Source organism: Abramis brama, assembly GCF_963993115.1.
Source record: "Abramis brama genome assembly, chromosome: 20".
In the NCBI taxonomy this organism is placed as follows: Eukaryota; Metazoa; Chordata; class Actinopteri; order Cypriniformes; family Leuciscidae; genus Abramis; species Abramis brama.
The window spans coordinates 15,153,577-15,179,143 of NC_139982.1; the positions used below are offsets into that span (position 1 = coordinate 15,153,577).

The following is a 25,567-nucleotide window of genomic DNA, read 5'->3' on the forward strand; positions in this document are numbered from 1 at the left end:
TAACAGTGTGGAGCGTAGGGGTGTCCTGCCTTGTTTATTTTGAAATTGTTGGATCTCTGTTTTTGGGCAGGGAGTTAGGTAAGATAAATGTGTTTTCTTTTGGTATTTGATTAGGTTATTAATTTTCCCTTCTTTTCTTTTTATATTCGTTTTGTTTGTTATTTTGGCCTTTTGGACACCCTGAAGATTTGCTCTTTATTTCACTTGTTGTTCTTTAATAAATTTATTACTTTTTGCTTCAATTTTGTGCAATTGTTTTTGATTATCGACCGGAGGGATGCGTGCTGGGATTCCATTTCCACAACCCAACTAATTATTTATTACGCCTCTTTAGTGTTTTATATTTCCCTAGAGGTGGGGCGTAATAATTGGGGGCTCGTCCGTCCAATTCTATTTGTTTGATTTGGAAGTTTGCCCGATCCATATTGAGAAGTTTTCGGCTTTGCTGGTGAGTACCATTTATATTTTTATGTTTTGATTGGCAGTTTTTTCATGCGTATTGGGGAAGTGGTAGGTTAATAGATGGAATTTAGTATTGAGTCGTTTAGACAGGCTCCTTCACGTGATGTTTTGGAGTCATGTCGGAAAATTGATTTATATTTAATCGCTGATTTCTATGATATTGCGATTATTAAAACTGATAGAAAGAAGGAACTGAGAGAAGCTGCACTGATTAAGCAGGGTATTTTGCAGTCTAGTTCTAACGTTGAGGTAACTGATGAAGATAACGTTGATGTTGCGAGTTCAGATCCCGTGTTGCGCTCACTTAGTGGTGTAAACTCGGAATATTTAAAACTAGCTATTCAGTTAAAGCAATTAGATCTCGAAATAAAACGTCAGGAACACATCACTCAATTGTTACACTTTAGGCAGTGCGAACTAGAAACGCATGCTGATGATCGTCGTTCCAGTTCAGTTAAGACTCATTTTGATGTACCCTCTACTAGTGTTGACTATCATTCACCCTCTGTGCCTTTGTCTGTGGGTCCTGGTCATCCTGCTGGTTTTGATGTTAGTCGTCATCTAACCTTAGTGCCTGCATTTAGAGACAGTGAGGTAGATTCATACTTTGGCACATTTGAGCGTATAGCTCAAACCAGAGGTTTGGTCTCTTTTGATACAGTGTAAATTAACTGGGAAAGCCCAAGAGGTTTGTTCTACCTTATCTGTGAGTGATAGTTTAGACTATGATAAACTGAAAAGTGTGGTACTAAGAGCGTACGAATTAGTGCCAGAGGCGTATAGGCAGAAGTTTCGTGCACATGTTAAAAATGCCTCTCAAACTTATGTGGAATACGCACGGGAGAAAACTGTGCTTTTTGATAGATGGTGTCATTCCAGCAGAGTCGTTAATTTTGAAAAGCTCCGTGAGTTGATTCTGATTGAAGATTTTAAAAATTCATTGCCAGACAGAGTTGTTGTCTATTTGAACGAAAAGAGAGTTTTGACTCTTGCCGAGGCTGCCGTCTGTGCAGATGAGTTTACTCTGACTCATAAAAATGCGTTTGTTGTACGTCGCGAATTTAATTCTCCGTCCTCAGAGAAAAACGCTAAAATTCCGAAAGTAGGTCTGCCTAAGCAAGCATTGCCAGTTGAAGCCTGTGAATGTTTTTACTGCCACGTACTTGGTCATTTGATTGCGAATTGCCCTTCACTGAAAAATAAAAATAAAGGGAAGTCAGCCAAAAGTGTTGGTTTTGTTAAGAAAATTGGCAGTCAACTTAGTTCGAATATTGATGCCGCATATGATCCTTTTGTGTGTCAGGGGATGATTTCTCTTAGTGGATCTGAGCGAGACTTAGTTCCTGTAACTATGTTGCGGGATACAGGGGCCAATCAGTCGTTTGTGCTGGCTAGTATGTTGCCATTTTCTGAGAAAAGTTATTGTGGATCTGACGTTCTCATTCAAGGAATTGAGTTGGGGGTGTTGAAAGTACCATTACATAATGTGTACATTCGATCCGGTTTAGTAACAGGTTGTGTAAAATTGGCAGTGCGGCACAAGTTACCTGTTAATGGCGTGGCCTTAATTATAGGTAACAATCTCGCTGGAGGGAAAGTACTCCCATTTCCCGAGGTCATTGAAAATCCTGTGTATGATTCTGTTACTTCCGGTGAGATGGCATCAGAGTTTCCTTCAGTGTTTGCGGCGTGTGTAGTTACGCGGGCTCAAGCGCGTAAATTTGGTGATTCGATTGATATTTCGGATACCTTTTTGGCAGCTGAGGACCAGGTTAAAAGTGAAGTTCGCATTGTACAACCTGAGCTGTCTGATCCTGAGTCGCTGTCCGCGACTAGTAGTGCTGAACTAGAATCAGCTGATCTGTCGTTGTCCATTAATAAAGATGTGATTTCTGTTGAACAGAAAAAAGACACTTCTCTATTGCGTTGCAGGAATGCAGCGTTTAATTTGAAGGAGATTGAGAATAAATCGATAGGTTATTTTTGGGACAACGAGGTGTTAAAGAGAAAGTGGACTCCAGCAGGGTCTGATGGTTTAGGTTGGGATACTGTTTTTCAACTGGTTGTGCCTAAATGCTTTCGAAAACAAGTTCTGAGTGTGGCCCATGATAATGTAGCAGGACATCTGGGTATTACTAAAACCTATTCTCGCATTTTGCGCTATTTTTTCTGGCCTGGCATTAAATCTGATGTGGCGCAGTACTGTCGCTCGTGCCACGTGTGTCAGGTCGTAGGAAAACCTAACCAGATTATACATCCTGCACCACTTAAACCTATCCCTGTCATGGGAGAGCCTTTTGCACGAGTAATCTTGGATTGTGTTGGACCGTTACCGCGAAGAAGATCTGGACATGTTTATCTGCTTACGCTTATGTGCGCGACAACTCGCTATCCGGAGGCAGTCCCGTTGCGTTCATTAAAAGCGAAGGCTGTGGTGAAATCCCTAATCACGTTCTTCTCTACCTTTGGCTTTCCACAGGTGATCCATACGGATCAGGGGACTAATTTTATGTCACGATTATTTAAACAGGTACTGTCCCAACTGAAAATTAAGCACATTACATCTAGTGCCTATCACCCAGAGTCCCAAGGTGCTCTTGAAAGGTTCCACCAAACCTTGAAGTCCATGCTGGGTAAATATTGCGCCGAGTCAGAGAAAGACTGGGATGAGGGGTTGCCTTTTCTTATGTTTGCTGTCCGTGAGAGTGTTCAGGAGTCATTAGGATTTAGTCCTGCAGAATTGGTTTTTGGACACACGGTAAGGGGCCCACTCAAAATGTTGAGAGAGAACTGGCTGACTGAGCAAAAATCGGATTGTAACCTACTAGACTATGTCAGTTCTTTTAGAGAGCGATTGCATAATGCTTGTAAATTGGCTCAGACCGCACTGGAAAGTACCCAAGTGAAAATGAAAAAGCGTTTTGACAAGAATGCTGTTTCTCGTTCATTCTCTGAGGGGGACAAGGTCTTGGTTTTATTGCCAATCCAGGGTGCTGCATTACAGGCTAGATTCTCTGGTCCGTATGTCATTGATAAGAAGCTGAATGAGACGAATTATGTTGTTCGGACTCCTGATCGGCAAAGAAAAACTCGCGTGTGTCATGTGAACATGCTGAAGCTGTATGTGAGTCGTGGGGAAGATATGGAGTTAAAAACCTCTGTTATCACTCCAGTTGCCTCGATCGTGATTGCTTCTGACAGTGATGTTGATGAAGATGGACTGAATCTACAGAGTACCCTGATGTTGGGTGGCAGATTGAATAATTCCATGATTTTGCAGAATTTAAATTCTCATCTGGCGCATTTATCTCTCAGCGCACTGATATAGTAAAGTTGATTAATTTATTCTTGGGGTTGTTTTCAGACGTTCCTACCCGCACTCAAGTACTGAAGCATGATATTGACATAGGTGATCATTCACCGATTAAGCAACGTGCTTATAAAGTGAATCCAGTTAAACGTAAAGTTATGGAGGCCGAGGTAAAATATTTAGTTACGAATGGATTTGCAGTTCCGAGTTTTAGCGCCTGGAGTTCACCCTGTTTATTAGTCCCGAAATCGGACGGAACACAACGGTTCTGCACGGATTATAGAAGAGTAAATGCCGTGACAAAACCAGATTCGTTTCCCCTCTCGCTTATGGAGGATTGTATTGATAACGTAGGCTCTGTGCGCTTCGTCACGAAACTTGACATGCTAAAGTTCCCTTGACGGAGCGCGCGGCCGAAATATCTGCGTTTGTTACTCCGGATGATTTCCTTAATTATAGGGTGATGGCGTTCGGACTGCGCAACGCTCCGGCTACGTTTCAGCGCTTGATGAGTCAAGTGCTGGGCGGGGTTTCAAACTGTAAAGCTTACCTCGATGATATTGTTGTTTATTCGAATACATGGGATGAGCACTTGACAACGTTAAGTACTGTTTTTAATCGTTTACTGGATGCATCTCTCACTCTTAATTTGTCTAAGTGTGAGTTTGGCAAAGCGACAATTACCTACCTAGGGAAACAGGTGGGGCAAGGGCAGGTTCGACCTGTTGCTTTGAAAGTGCAAGCTATTACAGAATTTGCAGTGCCTCGTACGAAACGTGAACTCAGGAGATTTCTAGGAATGTCTGGCTATTATCGGGGATTTTGTAAAAATTTCTCAGATGTTGTGTTGCCTCTAACAAATCTGCTTCGCGTATCACAGGTTTTTGAGTGGACTGAGGAATGCCAGACTGCATTTGATTCTGTTAAAAACCTTTTGAGTAGTGGTCCTGTCTTAACGGCTCCAAATTATTCATGTGCATTTCAGTTGGATGTTGATGCAAGTGCTACTGGTGGTGGTGCTGTCCTTCTGCAGGATGATGGAAATGGGATTGAGCATCCTGTTGGGTACTTCTCAAAGAAATTCCTGAAACATCAGTTCAATTATAGCACCATTGAGAAGGAGGCGTTAGCCTTTTTAATGGCTTTACAACACTTTGAGGTGTACATTGGCTCTAGTTCTCTTCCGGTAGTTGTATATACAGACCACAACCCATTAGTTTTTTTGTCTCAGATGAAAAATTCAAATCAACGAATTATGCGCTGGTCTCTCTTTGTCCAGGATTTTAACCTGGAAATTCGCTTTAAGAAAGGCAAGGATAACGTGTTGGCTGATGCACTATCACGGTCGTTTGATTCTGAGTAAATCTACTGTACTTTACTGTATGTAGATTCTTTATGTGTGAGGGTGTTACGACCTGTGTTAGTTTGTTTTTTATTGCTTTGTGTTCCTTTTCTCTTTCTTGTTTTTTCTAATCCAAAACAGGTTATCCAATCATGAGATGTAAGCAGCCATTGGTTGCCTAGTCGGGGCGGGGTCTTTAAAAGGACGCTGCTGACACTCATCGAGGAGCTCATTCTTGGTTCGGTCGCACGTGGGTTGAGAGCTCCGGAATCCCTCCTCCGGCCGATGATCAAATTGTGTTTTAGAGATTTTATTTTCGTTCAAGTGAACGTGCATCTTGTGTAAACCTCTGAATCGTTCTCCTATGAGTGAACGTGCATCTTGTGTAAACCTCTGAATCGTTCTCCTATGAGTGAACGTGCATCTTGTGAAAACCTCTGACCCGTTCTCCTATGTCTAAACCATCTTAACAGTGTGGAGCGTAGGGGTGTCCTGCCTTGTTTATTTTGAAATTGTTGGATCTCTGTTTTTGGGCAGGGAGTTAGGTAAGATAAATGTGTTTTCTTTTGGTATTTGATTAGGTTATTAATTTTCTCTTCTTTTCTTTTTATATTCGTTTTGTTTGTTATTTTGGCCTTTTGGACACCCTGAAGATTTGCTCTTTATTTCACTTGTTATTCTTTTATAAATGTATTACTTTTTGCTTCAATTTTGTGCAATTGTTTTTGATTATCGACCGGAGGGATGCGTGCTGGGATTCCATTTCCACAACCCAACTAATTATTTATTACGCCTCTTTAGTGTTTTATATTTCCCTAGAGGCGGGGCGTAATAGTAGTATATATTTTACTTCTATAATGTGACATTTCTATAATTGAGATTTTATTTTATCCTGACTGGATCACGAAAAGTAGGTGTTACATTCCAAAATGAATGTAACCCTGAATCCAAGTTTGCTAAAACAAGCCAAGCTACTTGGCTATTTCGCTTTTATTTTAATTTTCCTTCTGAATCAGTTAAAATGACTTGGTTTTCTGTTTAGCTTAACCAAATTCTAATTATTATTTTTTTTTTTGTCTTTTCTAAATTTAATTCTATATTTAATTTCTTACATTGTGCATGCAGAACATTATACATGATTTAGCATATAGGGCAATTTTACACCTGTAGATCGTTTGTTTTGTTCCGAAACAGGGACTTAATTTGTTGCAATGTTGCATTTTCTTCTTGGTTCGGTTCGCTTTCACAAGGCAACCTTTCAATTCGTACCAAAACGTGTTTGTGCAAGTCACATGCTAGTACAACTGTTATTTTATTGGTCAGAGTTTCCTCTGCATCATCCATCAAGATGATTGACTGCAATTGTATTCACTCCATGAGCTTATTGTAGCTTTATTTGTAACACACGCAAACACTATACGAATGTAGTCGCCATTCCCGCTGTTAAATGATGTACTTCATTCATATTAATACTACAGCAAATTCAAACATGCTCTCTCTGGATTTCCCAGCGCTGTCTAGAGGTTAACAGAGTCAAGACACACGCAAACACTATAGGAATGTTATAATGCAGCCAGAGCAGGAATCAAGGCTTCAATTACACAACATTTTAACATGAAGAGTTGCTCTTTTGGTTTTCAGCTGTGATAGCTAATGTGCTAATGTCGAATTTTCTTGAATAATTAGCCTAAAAACAAGTTGGCAAACAAATAGCAGTAGACTCACTGAACTTACCATCAGTTTCAAGGTGTCTTACAGAACTTCACATTCAATAGAAGAGGAAACGAGGTTAATTTGGACCAGTTCCACTGATGAATTTCTCCGACCATCGTCAGCTCTGTAAAAGTAACAATAACAGAATCAAACAGAAGCTGAGGCATCTCAGAAGCTCTGTCAACTGGAAAAATAAGTTTTACATATTTAATGTCTAATATGATGAAGACTACAGTCATGTAAGTATCTGCTTTATTCTGCCAGGGGCAGGTCGCCCTCTCATGGAGGCTGCCATGTTGAGATCACATGACCAACTGAATACTACTCACTTTATCTTTATCTTTATCACTAACTGCAAACTTTTGCTCGAAACTGCATTAGTCTCGGCCTCAGGCATCACTCTTTTATCTTCTGAACACAAAAGAAAATATTTCGAAGAATGTCTATAACCAAACAGTTAATTAGGGGTGTCGCAATATACCGGTATTGACGATAATCGTGATATTCAAAGCATGAAATATCGACATCGTGTTAATTTAGAGCAATACAATATACCGGTATTGGCGATATTGGCGTTTTCTAGACGCAGCGCTCGTCCGCGCCCGCGCCCGCGCAGCTAGAGTGAAACACTCTGTCCACACCCGAAAAAAGTAAGCTGAGCTCGCCGGTATTAACAACAGAGTTCTTCGGCTTCAAAGAAAACAGCACCATAGAGGTGGTCGCACACCGGACGAGAAGCGCAGCGCCACGTCTTTAAAATTCGAACACATTCTGTATGAGTGTACACACACCGGACGAGAAGCACAGCGCGGTTCTATTCGGCGTCTGTCCGCGGCGCCCAGCAACGTTCAAACGTTGTTCAAAATCCTGCCGCGACACAGAGCGCAGAAAAAAGTGTTCAGATCACAGACTCAGCAACTATTGTATTTAATTGTACAGTACAATCATAACATAGTACAGACATTATCTCAATTCCATAATGTCCTTAAACATAATGATATTGCTGGCCATAAACTGAGAAAGTGCGTGTCCGGTGTGCGATACCTCGAGTTGTCATAGACGCGACGCGGCTATTATTTTACTAGTCATCATGGAATGGGAAACGTGACATTAACTGTTAACAGGGGGTTTCTGTGTTCATATATTTAATAAAGGGTGATTATTAAAATTAAGAACCCCGTTTTCTTTACTCATCTTATTTTTGTATTTGGATTTGCACTTGATTTTTTTATTCAAATCTGCTATCTGCATGACTTTATTGGCGCCAGTGCAACAACAGGTTTAAGAGCTTTTCAGTTCTTCAGGAAACCTTCAGACAGTGTTTGGCTTCAGTTTGAAACCAGATAAACTTCACATGCTTGTCTTCCTTCACAAAAATTTGCCATAGATTGAGTACGCAAGAAGTAAAAATGCATGTGCCTTGTGTTTATCAGTATCCTTATGTTTGTTGGGTAAAAAAGAAAAACTATATAAACAAAGTAAAAATTAATTTGACCCCCCCCCCCCATAGATTCTATAGATATCGCGATATATCGATATCGTGAATTCTTTTGGCCACAATAACCGTGGTGTGAAAAATCTAACATCGTGACAGCCCTACAGTTAATGTATCTCATTAACTTCCATAGTATTTTTTTTTTCTACTATGGAAGTCAATGGGGTCCATCATCTGTCTGGTTACCGACATTCTTCAAAATATCTTCCTTTGTGTTCAGCAGAAGAAAGAAACTTGTACAGGTTTGACACAATTTGAGGGTGAGTAAATAATGACAGAATTTTAATTTGTAAGTGAACTATTCCTTTAATATGAATCAAACAACAAAAGAAAAAGAGAAAAGCATTCACTGCTCTTTAATAGCTTTAATAAGGATTCATTATATTTAATTTCTAAAAATAAAAATGTCTGCTTGAAAGAATAAAGACTGATGATGTGTGCAAGTTGTTATAAAGAATGCATATATCATTCATTGAAAATAAGTCTGTGTTCTACTTTATGAGAAGTGGTTTTATTTATTTTTATTTTTTTAATGTACAGCAGTTAAATCGTCTGTATTGCATGTCCAAATCATTCATATTAACCGGTTAATAGATGTTTTCTCCGAGAGTATATAATGGGTTTGGAAAGTGACATCAACCTCCTGTTTACCAAACCAAATTTTGTACACATGCTTGGAATAAAAAAGTGAAATAACCATTCAGTATTTACTTAACTGACATAACAGGTAATTGACTCCACTGACTTAATTAAACAGGTAATGTAATGAGGTAGGCTATGCATTATGCAACAACAAGAATACTAAAATTGACACATTTATCCTGTTTTATCAATTGCATGTTATGTACAGTTCACACCACGGTCATCAAGATGCAGATTACCTGCAGTTCCCACCATGACCAGTAGATATCGCTAGAGACTTCTGCAATCTCTCTTCCTGATTACTTTCATCCTTAATCCCTGAAAAGAATTTAAACCAAGATTAAGCCAAGATTAGGCCTTAGTTCAATTAGGGCATTTAAATAGCTTTTTTAAATGTGCCTTAGAAAAAAAAAAAAACTGATGTGCATCTCTATACAAAACAATTGCACTGACATATTTTAAGATTTGTCAGTGCAAGTTGCTTTCAGTTAAAACAGCTCAAGCATGAATTTTAGTCTGGGACTAGGCTTAAGCCTTGTCTGTGAAACCGGGGATAAAGGTTAGGTTAAAAACACCTAAACCAATGCTCCAAGCGTAAGGTAGTAGTTTAGTTGATATTTGCGCTGATATTTTTGTTTTCCGCTTTCCAGACAGGTTACCAAACACTCCCCTGCTGCGTCAAAGGCTGCATCCATTGTGTCACTGCGGCGTGACAAAGGCTGTCCCAATTTCGAAGGCTCCTTAAAATGCATCCTTCTTTCCTGTGAAATGAAGGATGCCCTTTCTCACAGTTTTAAATTCCATTTATTTAAAGGCGCTGAGCCTAACTTAAATGTATGACCAAATGATCACAATTTATTTCCAATTGGATGAAAATTCTGTCATATACTAACTCACATATATTATGTTATATTATATTATATTATATTATATTATATTATATTATATTATATTATATTATATTATAGTTTAGTTTAAGTAAATGTGTCAAATAACATTAAACTAATTAATTATTATTTACAACATAAATGTCCCTAATAGGATAAAAAAAAAAAGTATATAATAATTAGTTAAAAACGGAGCAATTATCAACTGTCTATTCTTCTTCTGTGTCAGGATTACTTTTAGAATGCAAATTGCAATGCCAGGTCAAAAGTATGACAATGAGTACCATTGTGATAATGTGAGTAAATATGTAGTAAAGTCCTTTTCATTTGAACAATGCTAATACCCCAGATTTAAGCCATAGCATCATTGTCTAAAGCACCAAAGAGATCCCTGAGGGTCATTTTAGACACGCCAGCTGAAGTGTTATTTATTTATTTTAAGATTCGGTCTTGACAGCAAGATAAACATTGGCATATCACCATCTAGTCCAAACAGCCGAAATGAATCGAGTTTCTAAATCTCAAATCAACACATTATCTTTCATCTACCAAGTGTGTGTCAGAATAGCACAGTGATTTTTCAATAGCAGTTTTCTATATTCCCAACAAGAATACAGATTTAATGTCCCATGACAAATGAGACAAAATAAAACCAGATAATTGATTTCCCAACAAATCAGTCCAAGTCTGAACAAACTTTTCTTAAAGGTTCTGAAAAATGATATCATGCACAAACTACTTTTCTCAATTCATGCTTACAAAATTGAAAATAAAAAATAAACAAGCAGTAAAAACACCTTTCAAATGCATCACAAATAGCTAAATTTGGTTAAAATATTAAATTATCTGTCAACGCCAAAAATGTACACAGTGCAGTTGGTCAAGATTCACCCAGATGCTATTACAACATTAACAATAGGATAATAAAAGGAAAAAGCAGAGAAAACAGCATCTCACCTATGAACTGAGGCACACGCAGCCAGAAGAATGGAGGAAGAACTGGGTCTCTGCAGGGAGCGGGCATCATAAGTATATATTGTATTCCCCTATGACCAAGGAAATCCCATCTCTCTTTTTATGGTAGTAGATCCATTCAGAGAACCAATAGAACACACACACCTGAAACACAATATCAAATCCCTCATCTCCACCCGAACCCCCTCCATATAAATAACCCCTCTTTAGATTTTTAATCTAACAAACTGAAGCCCACACAGTGTTCATTAACATTTTTCTAAATTTGTAATTTCTAAAAAGTTCTAAAAAAATGCATTTGCACAAACAAAACAAAAAATATTGTATTACATCTTTTATAATATTCAAAATATATACAATATCATATTAAACCTTCACTTTTCAAGCAACAGGTATGGTGCCCCAGAAACGAAAAATTCCAATTTTCCCCCAGTCTGACAAATGAACCGAAAGGAATACTGCGATTTGATCTCTTTCTTGACTTTCTGAGCAAAACCAGGCATGTCTAGAAAGATGGAAACACTCTTTTTTTTATTCCTGTTTATGGAAGTGGGTTCCAGCCTAGACCAATAAGCCGCTGAGCTCCTGAAATATCCCGAGCCCATCCTCGGCGGGACAACATTCCCCTTCCTTCAAGACGCATAAGTGTGCTGTAAACAGAAGCAATGCGTAATACACCAAGATACATATCTGACAGAACAAATAAAGGGTTAAATAGCAAAATAATGAGAGATGTTTCAGAAAAAAAAGGGGGAAAAAAAGTATTTTAAGTTACTCACCATACAGCAAAAGAGGAGATCTCCATAAATGTGAGTTGAAATGCCACCCATATTTCTTCTGGAAGTTGTGCACAAACCAAATTAACTTAAATTAAAATGCCACCCATATTTCTTCTGGAAACTGTGTACCGACCAAATTAAATTTCAGCACTATAATATTTATTCATTAAAGTCAAAAAAAGCACTAGTCAAAGAGTGTAAGGGAGTGAAAGAACAGCATGCATAATAAAACAAACAAAAAAGGGATTTTCCTCAAAAGCATTCATTTAATGGTCTTGGCTCAGCGATGATACACAATTCTCTTTCAGGACATATACATACTGCATGAAACAAATGCTTATTTGAGGCACTGAAAGCTAAAGACAAAACTATGGCAAAAAAAGATAAATGATTGCATAGCACTGACGAATTCCTACAATAATTAAACAAAGAAATGTCAAGGAATTTAGGCTTCGCCCTCAAACATCTTCTTCCTGCCGCCCATACCGGCCTTGTCCTCAACGTTCTTACGCCAGTCCCCAACATCTGAAACCTGGATTATGAGAGAGGAATTGAGTGTGAAGGAATGGTAGTTCAATTAAACATAGGCCTGTATACTTTGTATCAGGGCTGTCAACGTTAATGCGTTTACGCAAGCAATTAATTAAAAAAAAAATCCTTAACGCGTTAAAATAATGATGTGGTAACCTTGGTAGCACGCAAAATTGCATCATTAACGGAATTTACGTCACACAGTTAGATTATCTTAGAAGAGTTTTTCAAACTGACTCTGAGCATCTACAATGGCAAATTTCTATTCTAACCCTTTAACCTGATTTCGCTTCTGTTTGCGATCAGATCATTTTAAGCCATTAAGAAAGTTTTCAGTCAAATTATCCAATTAGCGAATGCATTCAAACAGTCAGCCCAAAACAAGCGCTAATGTAAAGAAAACCAGGCTGATTACATCAAAGATGGCAGAGAGAATATATAGAGACTCAGTGAATTTCATTCCAGTGTCTGTTTAGGTTTAAAACACGAGCTCTGTCATATTATGTGATTGTGTCTGAAGAGCGCGAGCCTGAAAACAGACCTAACGGAACGTCAAAACATCCACCGCTCTATGAACAGATGATACCGGACAATGACGTGTCTAAAACGTAAACAAGCTCTAAAAAGCTCTATACAAGCTCTTTGCTGTTGCACTGTACACATACTGTACACTGAACTCTAAAAAGTTTTGTTCTGTAACTTTTTTTTTTTCGTGTGTGCTTTTGTGTGCATAAATTTATGAATTAAGCTATATGGACTGTTTATATAATTTGGTTATTAGGTGACTTTTGGCGTCTCCAAGTGTCCTTTTTGGAAAGACGCCTACATTTATCATGAAAAAAACTTGCAGAAAATGCAGTTTTGTGAAAATCATCCTTCAATCGGATAGTTTATTTTGCTGTATATAGCAAATGATGAGAAAATGAACACGTTAAAGAATATTATCGTGATTAAAATCTTAATCTATTGACAGCCCTAATATTACCTTCTGAAGAGCTGCTTTACAGCTTAAATTGAATTTGTTTCATAATTGATGCATTTTACAACATTAACACTGTTTATTAATGTGAAGCTGCTTTGAAACAATCTGTATTGTATACAATAAAAATGTGACTTGTATAAATAAATGTGACTTGACATAAAAACCAAAGGAAGACACACAAAAATACATTATTAACTACTTACTCAAACATATTTATTAAAGCAGTAAATCAGGAGAGCTCATACGTTAGCATGATTTTTGCCATGGTTAACGGTTGATAAGAGCCTCTAATGGTTTATTTGTTTTAATAATAAATATTATTTTTTTATTCATATTTATGTGATAAGTGATACAAATATTGATATTATTGTTTATATGTTCACCTATGCTACAAGCAATGAGCGACTTGAGGCCAGTTAGGGGGATTTACCCATGGTAAAATCACTAATGCACGACCTCTCATGGCTTCATGGATTTATATAACTTCACATCTGTTCTGTACTATAAGCACAAAGGAATAGTCACAGCATCATATTTCACTCACCTCCTCTTTGACTTCCTTCTTGACTTGTTTCAGGTTGGCTCTCAGATCCAGAGACACCTTGTGTTTGGAGCCCAGCAGAGCCTGAAGCATCTGATCGGCAGACATGCGCACTTTCTTCAACGCGGGTTTCTTGAACTTGCCAATCAGGTCGACCACCTTGATCTTCAGCTCTTCAATCTATACACACATTACACTAGAGTCAAAATGGACCTCAGAGAACGTCTTGGATTACGACTGTAACCCTGGTTCCCTGAGGAGGAAACGAGATGCTGCATCGAGATGCTGTGGGAACGCCTCTGCATGATTGCGTCATGAAGCATGTATGAAATCAGTCCAATGGTGTGACGGAACGTCATGTGACGTCATCGACCAGGAAACTATAAAGCATACCTGGAACAAACAGTCACTAGCTTCTGATAGGCTGAAACAAGTCGCTCACAGGCATGCAGGGAGTATGGCAGGGCAACGCAGCGTCTCATCCCTCCTCAGGGAACCAGGGTTACAGTCGTAACCCGAGAAAACATTCCACCACATCACAAACATATTGGAGGGAAACTCCTGACGATAATGTTTTAGAAGCAGCCATACTCCTAGTCTTTTGGTCTGATGCCTCACAGTCCCACGAAGGAAACATAGAGGGTGTTTCCCCAAGGATATGCCACTTAAAGGGACGTGGTAAGCAGCTAAGGCCGGCATGTACACCTTTAGTGTGGAGGGGGATAGACCTGCGGAGAAACGCCCCTGCAGGAACTCCAGCACTGCAACCACTGGGCAGATAACTGGGTCCAGCTGGTGCTCTCTGCACCAGGAAGTGAACAAATATCCACTTGAAGGCATAGAGTTTCCTCGTGGAGGAAGCTCTGGAGTGGAGGATGGTCCCAACAACCTCGGTTGAGAGACCTAAACTTATGAGCTGGGCCCCCTCAGAGGCCAAGCCCAAAGTTTTCACAATTCTGGGCAGGGGTGAAGGATCAGCCCGCTCGTCTGAGAGAAATAGTCCCTCCTGAGCGGAATCGCAAGAGGTGAGCCGTCGAAGAGAGACTCTAGGTCCGAGAACTGTACTCGGGCCTACCAAAATGGGGCTATTAACAGAAGACTCTCTCCAGAACTCACGGGAGCAGAGCGATAGGGGGAGTGACCTCAGCCACATCTGCACCATAGCGTCCAGCCCCAGAGGAGCTGGCTGAATGAGTGAGAACCACAGTGGACAGTGTGTCGTCTCTTAAGATGCGAACAGGTCGACTTCCACTCGACCAAGTTTTTCCCCAGTTTTTCCCCAGGCCTCGGCCCCTGCCTCGATAGAATGTCTGCTCCCTGATTTAAATACCCAGGGATGTAAATTGCCTTTAGAGAGAGCAAATTCCCTTGGGCCCACAGGAGGATCTGGTGAGCCAGTTTATGGTTGATGTAAGAGACCACCGATGTGTTGTCCATGTGGACAAGCACATGATGGCCCCTCAGGTCCGGAAGGAAGTGTTTGAGAGCTCAAAACACCACCATCATTTCTAGCTGATTTATGTGCCAAGAAAGTAGATGGTCCTGCCACAGACCTTGCGCCAAGCGACCACTCATGATTGCCCCCCAACCTGTGAAGGAAGCATCTGTCGTTAGCGTTACGCAACGACAAGAAGCCCCAAACACTGGGCCTTGGGTGAAGAACCAAGGTTTGTTCCACATGACTAAGGCACGTAGGCAACGCCGCGTGACCTTGATCATGCAAAATGAATTTCCCCTCAGAGAAAACCCCTTGGTTCTAAGCCACCACTGCAGGGGTCTCATGTACAGGAGGCCAAAAGTTATTACGTTGGATGCAGCTGCCATAAGACCCAACAGTCTCTGAAACTGTTTCACAGTGAGAGAATCAATGCTATACGAGCAGGGAATAGTTGTGCCTGCATCGTCATCAAATCCTAAGCCACACCTAGAAAAGTGGTCCTCTGAGCTGGAAGGAGCACACTCTTTTTGGCATTGAGCCTCAGCCCCAACTTTCTCATGTGAAACAGAATGACATCTCTATGCCGAACCGCCATCTGCTCGGAATGAGCTAAAATCAACCAGTCGTCGATATAATTCAACACGCGAATGCCCTGGAGTCTCAGTGGAGCCAGAGCCGCATCCACGCATTCCGTGAAAGTGCGGGGTGATAAACCTAGGCCGCCGAAGGGAAGAACCCGATATTGGTATGCTTCGCCCCCGAAAGCGAACCTCAGGAACTTCCTGTGATGAGGTAGATTGCTACATGGAAGTACATGTCCTTCAAATCTATCGTGACAATCCAATCCTCGTACTGAATCTGTGACACAATCTGTTTGAGTGTACGCCTCCATCCTTCTTTGGAACAATGAAGTAATGGCTGTAAAACCCTAACTCCCTGCTGGGAGGAGGAACCCTTTCTATAGCCTCCTTTCGCAGAAGAGTCTGTAGTTCTTGCTCCATAACCAGAGCCTGCTCGGGGTCCACCACCCGTAGGGAGGACTCCTAGAAATCTGGGCAGACGAGAACCAAACTGAATTCTGTAACCCTTTTCTATTGTGAGCAGGACCCAACAATATATATTTGGCAGTAGTTTCCACGCTGCCAGAAAATCTGCTAAGGGGACCAGTCTCTCAGGACTGGCCTCTGGTATTGGTCAAACAGCCACCTCGGCGCCCTGAAATGGTGAACCGGGAGGGAACAACTGAACTGGCAGCACTGCGGCCCACCTTGGAGGGTCGCCCCCTAGAGGGCACCGAAGAGAAACGGGCACCGTGTAATGAGGTGGAATCCGTTTCTCCCTGGAGGGGACTGCCCTCAGAAGTATGACTTAGTTGAAGCCTTCTTTGAGATAATGACTGTCCTCAGATCTGTCTTATCCCAAGACGACTATGGCTGAGATTACTAAAGGAACCAGCTTCTCAAGACAGGCAGGAAACAACCGAACTGACCCCTCTTAAACCCTCCTTCTGCGAGTCAAACACAGAGACTAGAACTCGCTGGAGATCGCTGCACCCCAAAGCACACAAGGTTGTGGGGTTGGCAGAAAGGCCCCTGAGGGCACCGAAGGGAGATGGGCACCATATAATGAGGTGCTATCCATTTCCCCCCGGGAATTCACCAAATATTTTCTCAGAATTAAATGACTTAAAATAATTAAAAGATCAGATGAGTACATATTTAATTTTCTCAAAAATTAAATGCAGCCAAATATCAACCAGACAAGAATGCATGGTCTGAATGACAGGCTGAATATTCATATTATAATCTCAACACAAAAAGAACCATAGCCTTAATAATAGTCTGCTAACAAACATAATTAGTTTGCACACAATCATGAGAGAAAGAGAGAAAGGGAAATTCCTGTCTGCTCAGTTCCCTGCGCATATATACACGTTGCCTCGGCAAACGCGAGATGAGACACTAGATTCTTATTGCAGAGATGCAGACCCAAAATCTACACGCTGCATCGGCAAACGCGAGATCTGAGCCACTAGATTCTTATTGCAAACCCGTAATCTATGTGGTGCCTCGGCGCACACGAGATTCGAGATCGAGTCACAGAATCTTTACTGCAGACCCATAATCTACGCGCTGCCTCGGCAAACGCGAGATCCAAGCCAAGAATCTCAATTGACTTTCTTCCCTCGAGAAGAAAGCCAACAGAAGCAGAGCTAAAACTTACGACAGTGCAAACGTTACACGTCGGGAATTTATGATTGAACACTGTCAGCCCCCTTTTACTAGAGCTGACTGTGCATGCTCCACTCCCAAACAAACAACACATAAATCGCGTATATCCCCACTCTTAATGAAGCGAGGACAGGGAGGAACACATGATCCAAAATGCTGTTTGCTCGCCATTATACTCCTGTCTATATATATTGTGCTTGTGGACAAACAACAATAAATAGACAGAGACAGTTTAACACAGAGCGCTTGCTGAAGACACAGAAGCTAGTGACTGTTTGTTCTAGGTATGCTTTATAGTTTCCTGGTCAATGACGTCACATGACGTTCCGTCACGCCATTGGACTGATTTCATATGTGCTTCATGGTGCAATCACGCAGAGGCGTTCTCGACGCAGCTCAAGTTCCCTTGATATGGACTTCAATATATAGACTCAACAGAAACATCACCATCACCTTCATCATCATCATCATAAGGTATGTTTTATATTATAGTGAAACATTATATTATAGTTTATAAGTTACCTCTTTATCTCCCTTGCCCACTTTGCTCTGCAAGTCATATCTCTCCTCATCAGCCGCGTCGATCTGATGGTGAAGTTTCTTGCACAGTTCCTGAATGGCGACATTGAAAGAGTCAAGCTCTCTTTTCTAACCATCTTTTGCATCATAATGTTTCAAGAGTATGCAATATAACTTTTATCATGCCTAGTCGCATATACATCACTGAGACATCAATGAAACATCTGGACAGCACTAATGTAGCCTACATACTAAGAATATATTTGTTTGTTCACAACCATAAATGTCAAGAAAAAAATATTTTGAATGCCATTCTAATATCCAAAAGAGAAGATTGTTGCAAAATCTAGATAAATTCCATTGGTTTTCAGGATGTTTACTATGATTTTCTTAAAATATTTCATGGTGCCATCTAAATAACATGAGTACATCAATGTTTATATTATATTATATTATATTATATTATATTATATTATTAAAAACCACAAAAATCAAGCATTAATAAACAATATTAAGAGCCTATTTGTTCGTTCACAACCATAAACGTCAAGAAAAACATATTTCAAATGCCATTCTAGTAAAATTGAAATATATTTCATTGGTTTTCCAGATGCGTCTATGGTGTAAGACTGGAGAAACTGGAAGAACTGGAAGAGAGGGCTACTCTCTGAGAAAATAAAGGAAATTAACCTTTTAACTCTCTTGCTATATTACCATCCCCATTCGAGACACAATCACACTTGAGTTGATCACCTCCCAATTTACACATCATTCTCTTCACCCATCCCTACCTGAATTCACCCAAAAATCTATATGGTTTAATATGAACAATTATCATACAGTATTATACATGTTTGGTATCATTTGAAATGTCTCAGTGTGACTGGTACAAATGTCTCATTCCCAAAGAAGTAAACCAAAAGGTAATAAAGTTCTTAAGAGTTTAGAGATAACTTGCACATAGAGGAGGGTGTGTCTTCCAGGTAAATGGCATTCTGCTCCCAAAAGGTGTAAACTCTGAATGCAAGTTCCCACTGTGAACTCATGTTTACATTTGAAAAGAGGTTTCTGCCTTGGTCTGAGTATTTAGGGAGATGCTAAAGAAGGCTTGTGGCGATTTGTAACTCAAATTAGCCCGTGATGCGGAGTGTATGCAGGCACTCCGCATCATGTATTTTATAATGTCAGGTTCGCATCTTCTCTCTTTATTCCAGAGCATTTGATGTTTTGTATTTATTATCTTTCATAAACTGATTAGGAAATTGGCATGATACATTTACCTGACATAATAAATTGTTACATTTGATTTTATTCCGACTGACTCTGAAATTGTTTTCCCAAGTAGATTAAACAGATTCATATGTTACCGCAAGTTTTGCGTCAGATTAGTGACAACTAATATTTGGCAATAATTCAAGTGTACGTGTTTTGCAAAGACAAGAAGTGAATTTCCTTTTAGGGTAGCAAAAGTGCTGCTTGACCAACCTAAATCTGGGTGTGTCTTACCTCTGTTTTAATTTAATGTTAGTTTAGATAGGTATACATGGGAAACCATGGCCAATCCAAAGCTATTATAAGACAAGTAAAGTTGGTTGACTTATATCTGTACTACAGATTCTGTAGTAGTGGCCATACCTCTACTGAAGTAAATGTTACTTTATTTTCAAGTGTATGCAATCACGGGGGCTATACCAAAGTATCTTTGATTGTGTAAGCGTGAATGTTTTGAATGTGTTGGTGACCGAAGCTGGCGAGCTTGTGATCGTGAGACCCACGTTAAACAAGGCATGAGGAACTCTGAGCGACGTAGCTTCTAATATGAACGGGTAAAATATAAGTAAAGAGTTTAAAAGTAATTAAATGCCCGGTTTTTTGTTTTAGTAGGCTAAATGTTTTTATGTTTTAAGTTTTAGTAAATTTGTTTTGTATTTTTTTTGTGCTTTGTAAAAAAAATTCTATAACTTTTTATTTCACTCTTATTCAAATATTGCCTTGGCTACTACCTGAAATAATATCTATTAGTTTTAGGTAATGATAATAACCCTGAAGTTCATGAGTATGGTAATGATATAATGATATATTCATCGAATTACTGTTTTTGTAAAGAATATACTTAAAATAATCTAACAAAAAATTCTGTCTTCCAAATGAAAACATAAACAAATAAACTTCTAAGTGATGTACATGTGCTACGAGAGAACGAAAATCATATTCATATATCATATAAAATCATACTAGACTTTTAATTAAATTAGCATTCTGAACATTTGGTGAATGTGGTGACAGACCTGCAGTTCCGCTGTAGATGAGGGCATGGACAGAGGAGGGCAGTTTTCTGCCATGTAAGTTTCCTTATCTACAATTAGCTGAGCGGCTTCTTTCGCCATAAGCCCCTTTGCAATGCTAAGCACCAAACTCTGTAGGGCAAATACATCAGTTAGACCCTGGGTTTCATACAACCCCATTATAGTGCTTTTATCAGCAACACACATACTGACAAACATAAAAGCAGTCAGATGAAATTACACTATTGTAAAGACCACATGTAATCACATGATGTGCACAGTTCCTATTGAAACATGAGGGTGGGGCATTTCAAAGGGTCGGATTTTACTTTTTATGTCAAAGCCATGATGTGATGTGCTACTTGTTGCTCTGTTGTAGATGGTATTAGAATGAGGGACATTCTCATCCTACAAAGCATTTGATTGGACAAAGTAATATCAGTAAAATAGTTTAACAACTTAAAAGCTACATGACATTTTCACTAGCGAGGTAATGACAGCACTGTTCTTGAAGCAGATAAACTTACTCCGCTTCGTGCCATGACCGCATTACCAACTCGGTTGTGCATTATTTTATAATAATTCAACGACCCGTCATCAATTATTCCTTAATTATATTATATTATATTATATTATATTATATTATATTATATTATATTATATTATATTATATTATATTATATTATATTAATCAGTCACAAAAGTCAAATATTATTTCATGAGGTCTTCAATAAATATTTTATAATATTATATAGTATCAAAAGCATCTGTGTATTCTTTACTCTACCTTGAGATGGTGCTTGCGGCTCGATGTCATCTTTTTTCTGTGATGGATGATGAAAGAATTACAATTTAACAATAATAGATTCCCATTTCTTTGATATGAAATCAATGAAATAAGATATTAATATACTCACTCAGACATTTTGGGCCCCTGTTTTCTTCACCCCTGTACAGAGTGCAAAACAGAGCAAAAAAAATGTAAAGACATTTTTAGAGAGATGAAACAACTATGAACTATTATGCTATTTGTACTCGTTGTGAATACGCAGGCCACAAGAAGTAATTAGGTATTTATTTTTTTAGGATCACTTTTACTCACGACATGCTATCTGGCAACAAAGGATTCCATTCATTATGCTAAGCTAAGCTAGCGGCGGCGCTGCCAGACTAAGACAATGCATGGACTGAGACAAAAATGCGTTTGCCCACCTATCTAAATGTAGGGGAGACGGTGAATAACCCCTATTTCAAAAAATGGTGGCATGTTACTTTAAATATGAAGAAAAAGACTAGGCTACAGACTTTTGACACATCTCGGAATAGTTCAGAAGATAACAGACAAATTGTCCTCTTGTAATCTGCTATTGGTGAGTATCTAACGTAGGCTACCCTGATCTTTTTGAAGATTTACTCAAGTTATAAACTTCAAATAATATAGATTTTAATATAAATTCTTGCCCTTTGTTCGCCCTAGCTAGCCTGGTGATGAAAAAAAATAAAAAATAAAAGGTTGTTTTAGATCTAAACACATAGATTAATGCATTAAACAAGCGTCTTCAACCGTTATTGCATCTCTTCAGCTTTTTCAGTTTATCGCGCCATGTTTTAAAATGCTGTGTAAAGTCAAAAGTTCAACTTTTGTAAACACGTCTTGACACGCACGCTGTTTTCCATTTTGTTTGTGTTTTAAAAGCATAAGCGCATTCCTTAATTTAGCTTACCGCCATTTTAAAGCCCTCACTATCTGTTATACATGGACATAATACGTTGCTACACGTATGTCTATGAGACTGCAAGTTGACAAGTTATAGTATATGTCTGTGTAGGGACTAATTACATGCTTGATTAGTGATATTAAAGTGTACTTTATTTGTGTTACAAGTACATTACAAATTCATTACGCGTGTCTTTGAAACATACAAGCCATATCCCATAAGTGTATTATATTTGTGTACAAAGTATAGGCTATGCTCAGTAATACCTTTGGCTTAAATTCCAAATACTACAAATTGTACACTTTGTCTTCAATAACAAATGCACATTAATAAACAAATATTACTTAGCTATCCTTTGTACAATATACTATTGTATACTATAATGTATTTTGAAAGTATACTTCAATGCATTGTTACAATGATAATTTTCATCACACAGTTAAAAATATAGGCTACCTAAAATATATATTTTAAGTAAAGTTTTCACTTCAAGTATTTTTTTTTAAAATATATTTTTTAGAAAATAATATACTAAAGTACAACTATTAAAGTGTGTTAAAAATTGTTTTATGAAAATACGTAAAAGCATGATGCTAATATACTTTTAATATATTTAAAGATAGTATATTTGCAATGTATTATTGAAAAAGGGAATATATTTCAAATACAATAAAGTATACTTTTTTTCATTAGGGATTATTTATTCTTAGCACCCCCTTTGAACTGTTAAGCCCCCCCTTAGCACCCTGAAGAAAATAAATCCTGGAGCCGTCACTTGAACCAGCACTTGGAAATGTCTTGCGATCCAGAGGGAGGGGTGTGAATTTCCCCCTCTGATATCCAGTATCTCAGTCTCCCTGCTTCTGGAACAATCTATGCATATGTCAACAATACATCTAATCTGACCTTGTCTGCAGACAGCTGTACAAATCACACAGATCGTGTTTTTTTTCTGTATTCAGATATTTATTATGTTGTATTCTTGCATATTTATAACAGATCGCTTCAAAGCTTAGGATGGTTCGACGGAGATATCTAAGGAAGGGTTATTTTTCTTTCTTTCTTTCTTTCTTTTTTTTGTGCAAATAATTGTTTTTATAGCATTAAAGGGTTAGTTCAGCCAAAAATGAAAACTCTGTCATAAATTACTCACTCTCATGTTGTTTTAAACCTGTATGAGTTTCTTTCCTCTTTTGAATATAAAGGAAGATTTTGAAGAATGTTTGTTAACCAAACAGTTTCTGGTCCCCATTGACTTCCATAGTGTTATTTTCTATACCATGGAAGTCAATGGTATAGAAACCCACAATATATGTTGAAAATATCTCCTTTTGTGCTCAGCACAAGGAATTAATACAGGTTTGGAACAAATTGAGGGTGAGTAAATGATGACAGAATTTTCAACTATCCCTTTAATGGGATAAACAATAAATGTATTAGCATTTGTAGTGGCATTTCAGCATACATATTCATGTTCATACAGTCATTTAAAATGTCATTTTTGTGCCAAGCTCATTTTGGCAGTCCAACACGCATTGCAAGATATTCAACTGGCATTTAATTCAGTAGCAAGAAAATAAAATCTTTAATATGAATTTAGGATTACATAATTTGTGTACAATACTCTAAAATTACTTTTAAATAATTTTATTTATTTTTTACAAATTAATTTCAAAATTAATGCTAAAATAATCACTCAATAAAATAAAAGATATGTATTATTTAGTTAATTTATAGTTCAAAATCACTATAAACTGCTTACAGAAATACGTTTGTCATCCTAAAAATACAATCCAAAGCATGAGTTCAGTAAATTTCAAGTGAATAGCACCTCAAAAACAAATCAAGCATCTTTGGATGAGACAAAATGGAATCAAACCATGAAAAGGTAGACAGTGTCCTCACCTATATGAGAAAGTTAAGCAGCAGCTCAGTCCTGAAAGAAGAATATCTGAAGGAAGCAGACCACTAGCAGCAGGACTACACTTATAAACCGGTATATAAACCTGGCGTAATCATTCGTCTCCCCTCTTTATGGTAAGGTACTAACCACAGTTGGTTTGCCAGGCTCTTGAAATATCCACTTTTAATGTCCGCCAATCACACTGCTTAAAATAGACTATTGGAGAAAACAAATTTCCAGATGTCAGGATAATGAAACTAACAAGAAGAATTAGGTCAAGGCAGTTGTTGAATATGATCTGATAAGGGCTGTCAGGAGTCGTTCATCTGCCAAATGAATTGATTAACATGCAGGATGTTGGAGAATAACACTTGTGTTTATTGTGTTTATGTTTCTTTCCTTGTTTGGCTATAACTAAGAAAAAAATGTATTTGGTTTAAACTTGATTTTTTATTATTATTTTTTGGAAGAAGACAAGCTGCCATTTCTGCTTTGTAAGGATTAAGTTTCTTAATAGAAACAACTGATATATTGTGCTCCCCCCTGATTTTACCTAACATGATCCTCTGGGTTGCAAAGTCAGCGGTGCTTACTAATAAACGTAAGACTATTTTCAGAAACCTTCAACCCAACTTTGCCAAGACAGAACTGCTTGTGGTCCCGGCCAACCCAACACTCCATCACAACTTCTCCATTCAGCTAGGTTTGTCAACCATAACTCCATCCAGGACAGCTAGGAACCTTGGAGTTGTGGTTGATGATCAGTTAACCTTCACAGACCACATTGTTAGAACTGCTTGGTCCTGCAGATTGTCCTTATACAACATTAGGAGGATCAGGCCCTTCCTATCAGAGCATGCTACACAATTCCTTGCCCAAGCTCTTGTTCTATCCAGACTGGAATATTGTAATGCTCTTATGGCAGGCCTTCCAGCATGGACTGTCAAACCTATGCAACAGATCCAAAATGCTGCAGCCAGAGTGGTCTTTAACAAGCCGAAGAGAGCACACGTCACACCTCTCCTCATAAATTTGCACTGATTGCCAATAGCATCAAATTCAAGGCACTGATGTTTGACTACCAACAACCAATGGATCTGGACCCCTAAACTCACTTCAGAGCCCTCCAGAAGCTTGCGTTCTGCAAGCGAACGTCACCTTGTGGTGTCATCCCAAAGAGGCACAAAATCACTTTCACGGTCCTTTTCCTTGACTGTACCATGCTGGTGGAATGACCTGCATATCTCAACCCAAGCTGCTGAGTCTTTAGCCGTTTTCAAGAAATGGCTGAATCTTTTTTTTCAATGCTTGACCCATTAATACTAACACTTACTATTTTGTACATCTATTTAAAAAAAAAACACCTTTCTATGTGTACTGTGTAGTATAGGTAGTATATATTTTACATCTATAATGTGACATTTCTATAATTGAGACTCCAAAATTAACGTAACCCTGAATCCAACTTTGCTAAAACAATGGCTGAATAGCTACTTGGAGATTATTATACATGATATAGCCTATAGGGCAATTTCACACAATATACATGATATAGCCTATAGGGCAATTTCACATCTATAGATTGTTTGTTTTGTTCCGAAACAGGGACTTAATTTGTTACAATGTTGCATTTTCTTCTTGGTTCTGTTCGCTTTCACAAGGCAACCTTTCAAAGTGTACCAAAATGTGTTTGTGCAAGTCACATGCGAGTCCTCTTATTGGTCATAGTTTCCTCTGCGTCATTCATCAAGATGATTAACAAGTTCACACCATGAGCTTATTGTGGCTTTATTTGTAACTGTTGAGACACACAC

The 25,567-nt window shown here is 38.6% G+C and overlaps 2 protein-coding genes across 2 annotated transcripts in view; both read right to left on the minus strand.

The window, feature by feature from the left end:
- Positions 1-23,825, minus strand: part of LOC311070561 (troponin I, fast skeletal muscle-like) — a 32,141-nt gene extending 8,316 nt beyond the window's left edge. The window contains exon 1 of the mRNA XM_084094477.1: positions 23,756-23,825. The gene's annotated coding sequence lies outside the window, so the exon portion shown is untranslated. The remainder of the gene's footprint in view (positions 1-23,755) is intronic.
- Positions 11,852-23,912, minus strand: LOC311070560 (troponin I, fast skeletal muscle-like). The gene is made up of 7 exons (XM_084094475.1): positions 23,756-23,912; positions 21,050-21,081; positions 20,920-20,956; positions 20,136-20,264; positions 17,851-17,940; positions 13,663-13,839; positions 11,852-12,137 (listed from the first exon to the last, which is right to left on the minus strand). The coding sequence occupies exons 2-7, from the start codon at positions 21,055-21,057 to the stop codon at positions 12,051-12,053; spliced, it is 528 nt and encodes a 175-aa protein (XP_083950601.1). The 5' UTR covers positions 21,058-21,081; positions 23,756-23,912; the 3' UTR covers positions 11,852-12,050.
- Between the last annotated feature and the right edge of the window lie 1,655 nt (positions 23,913-25,567).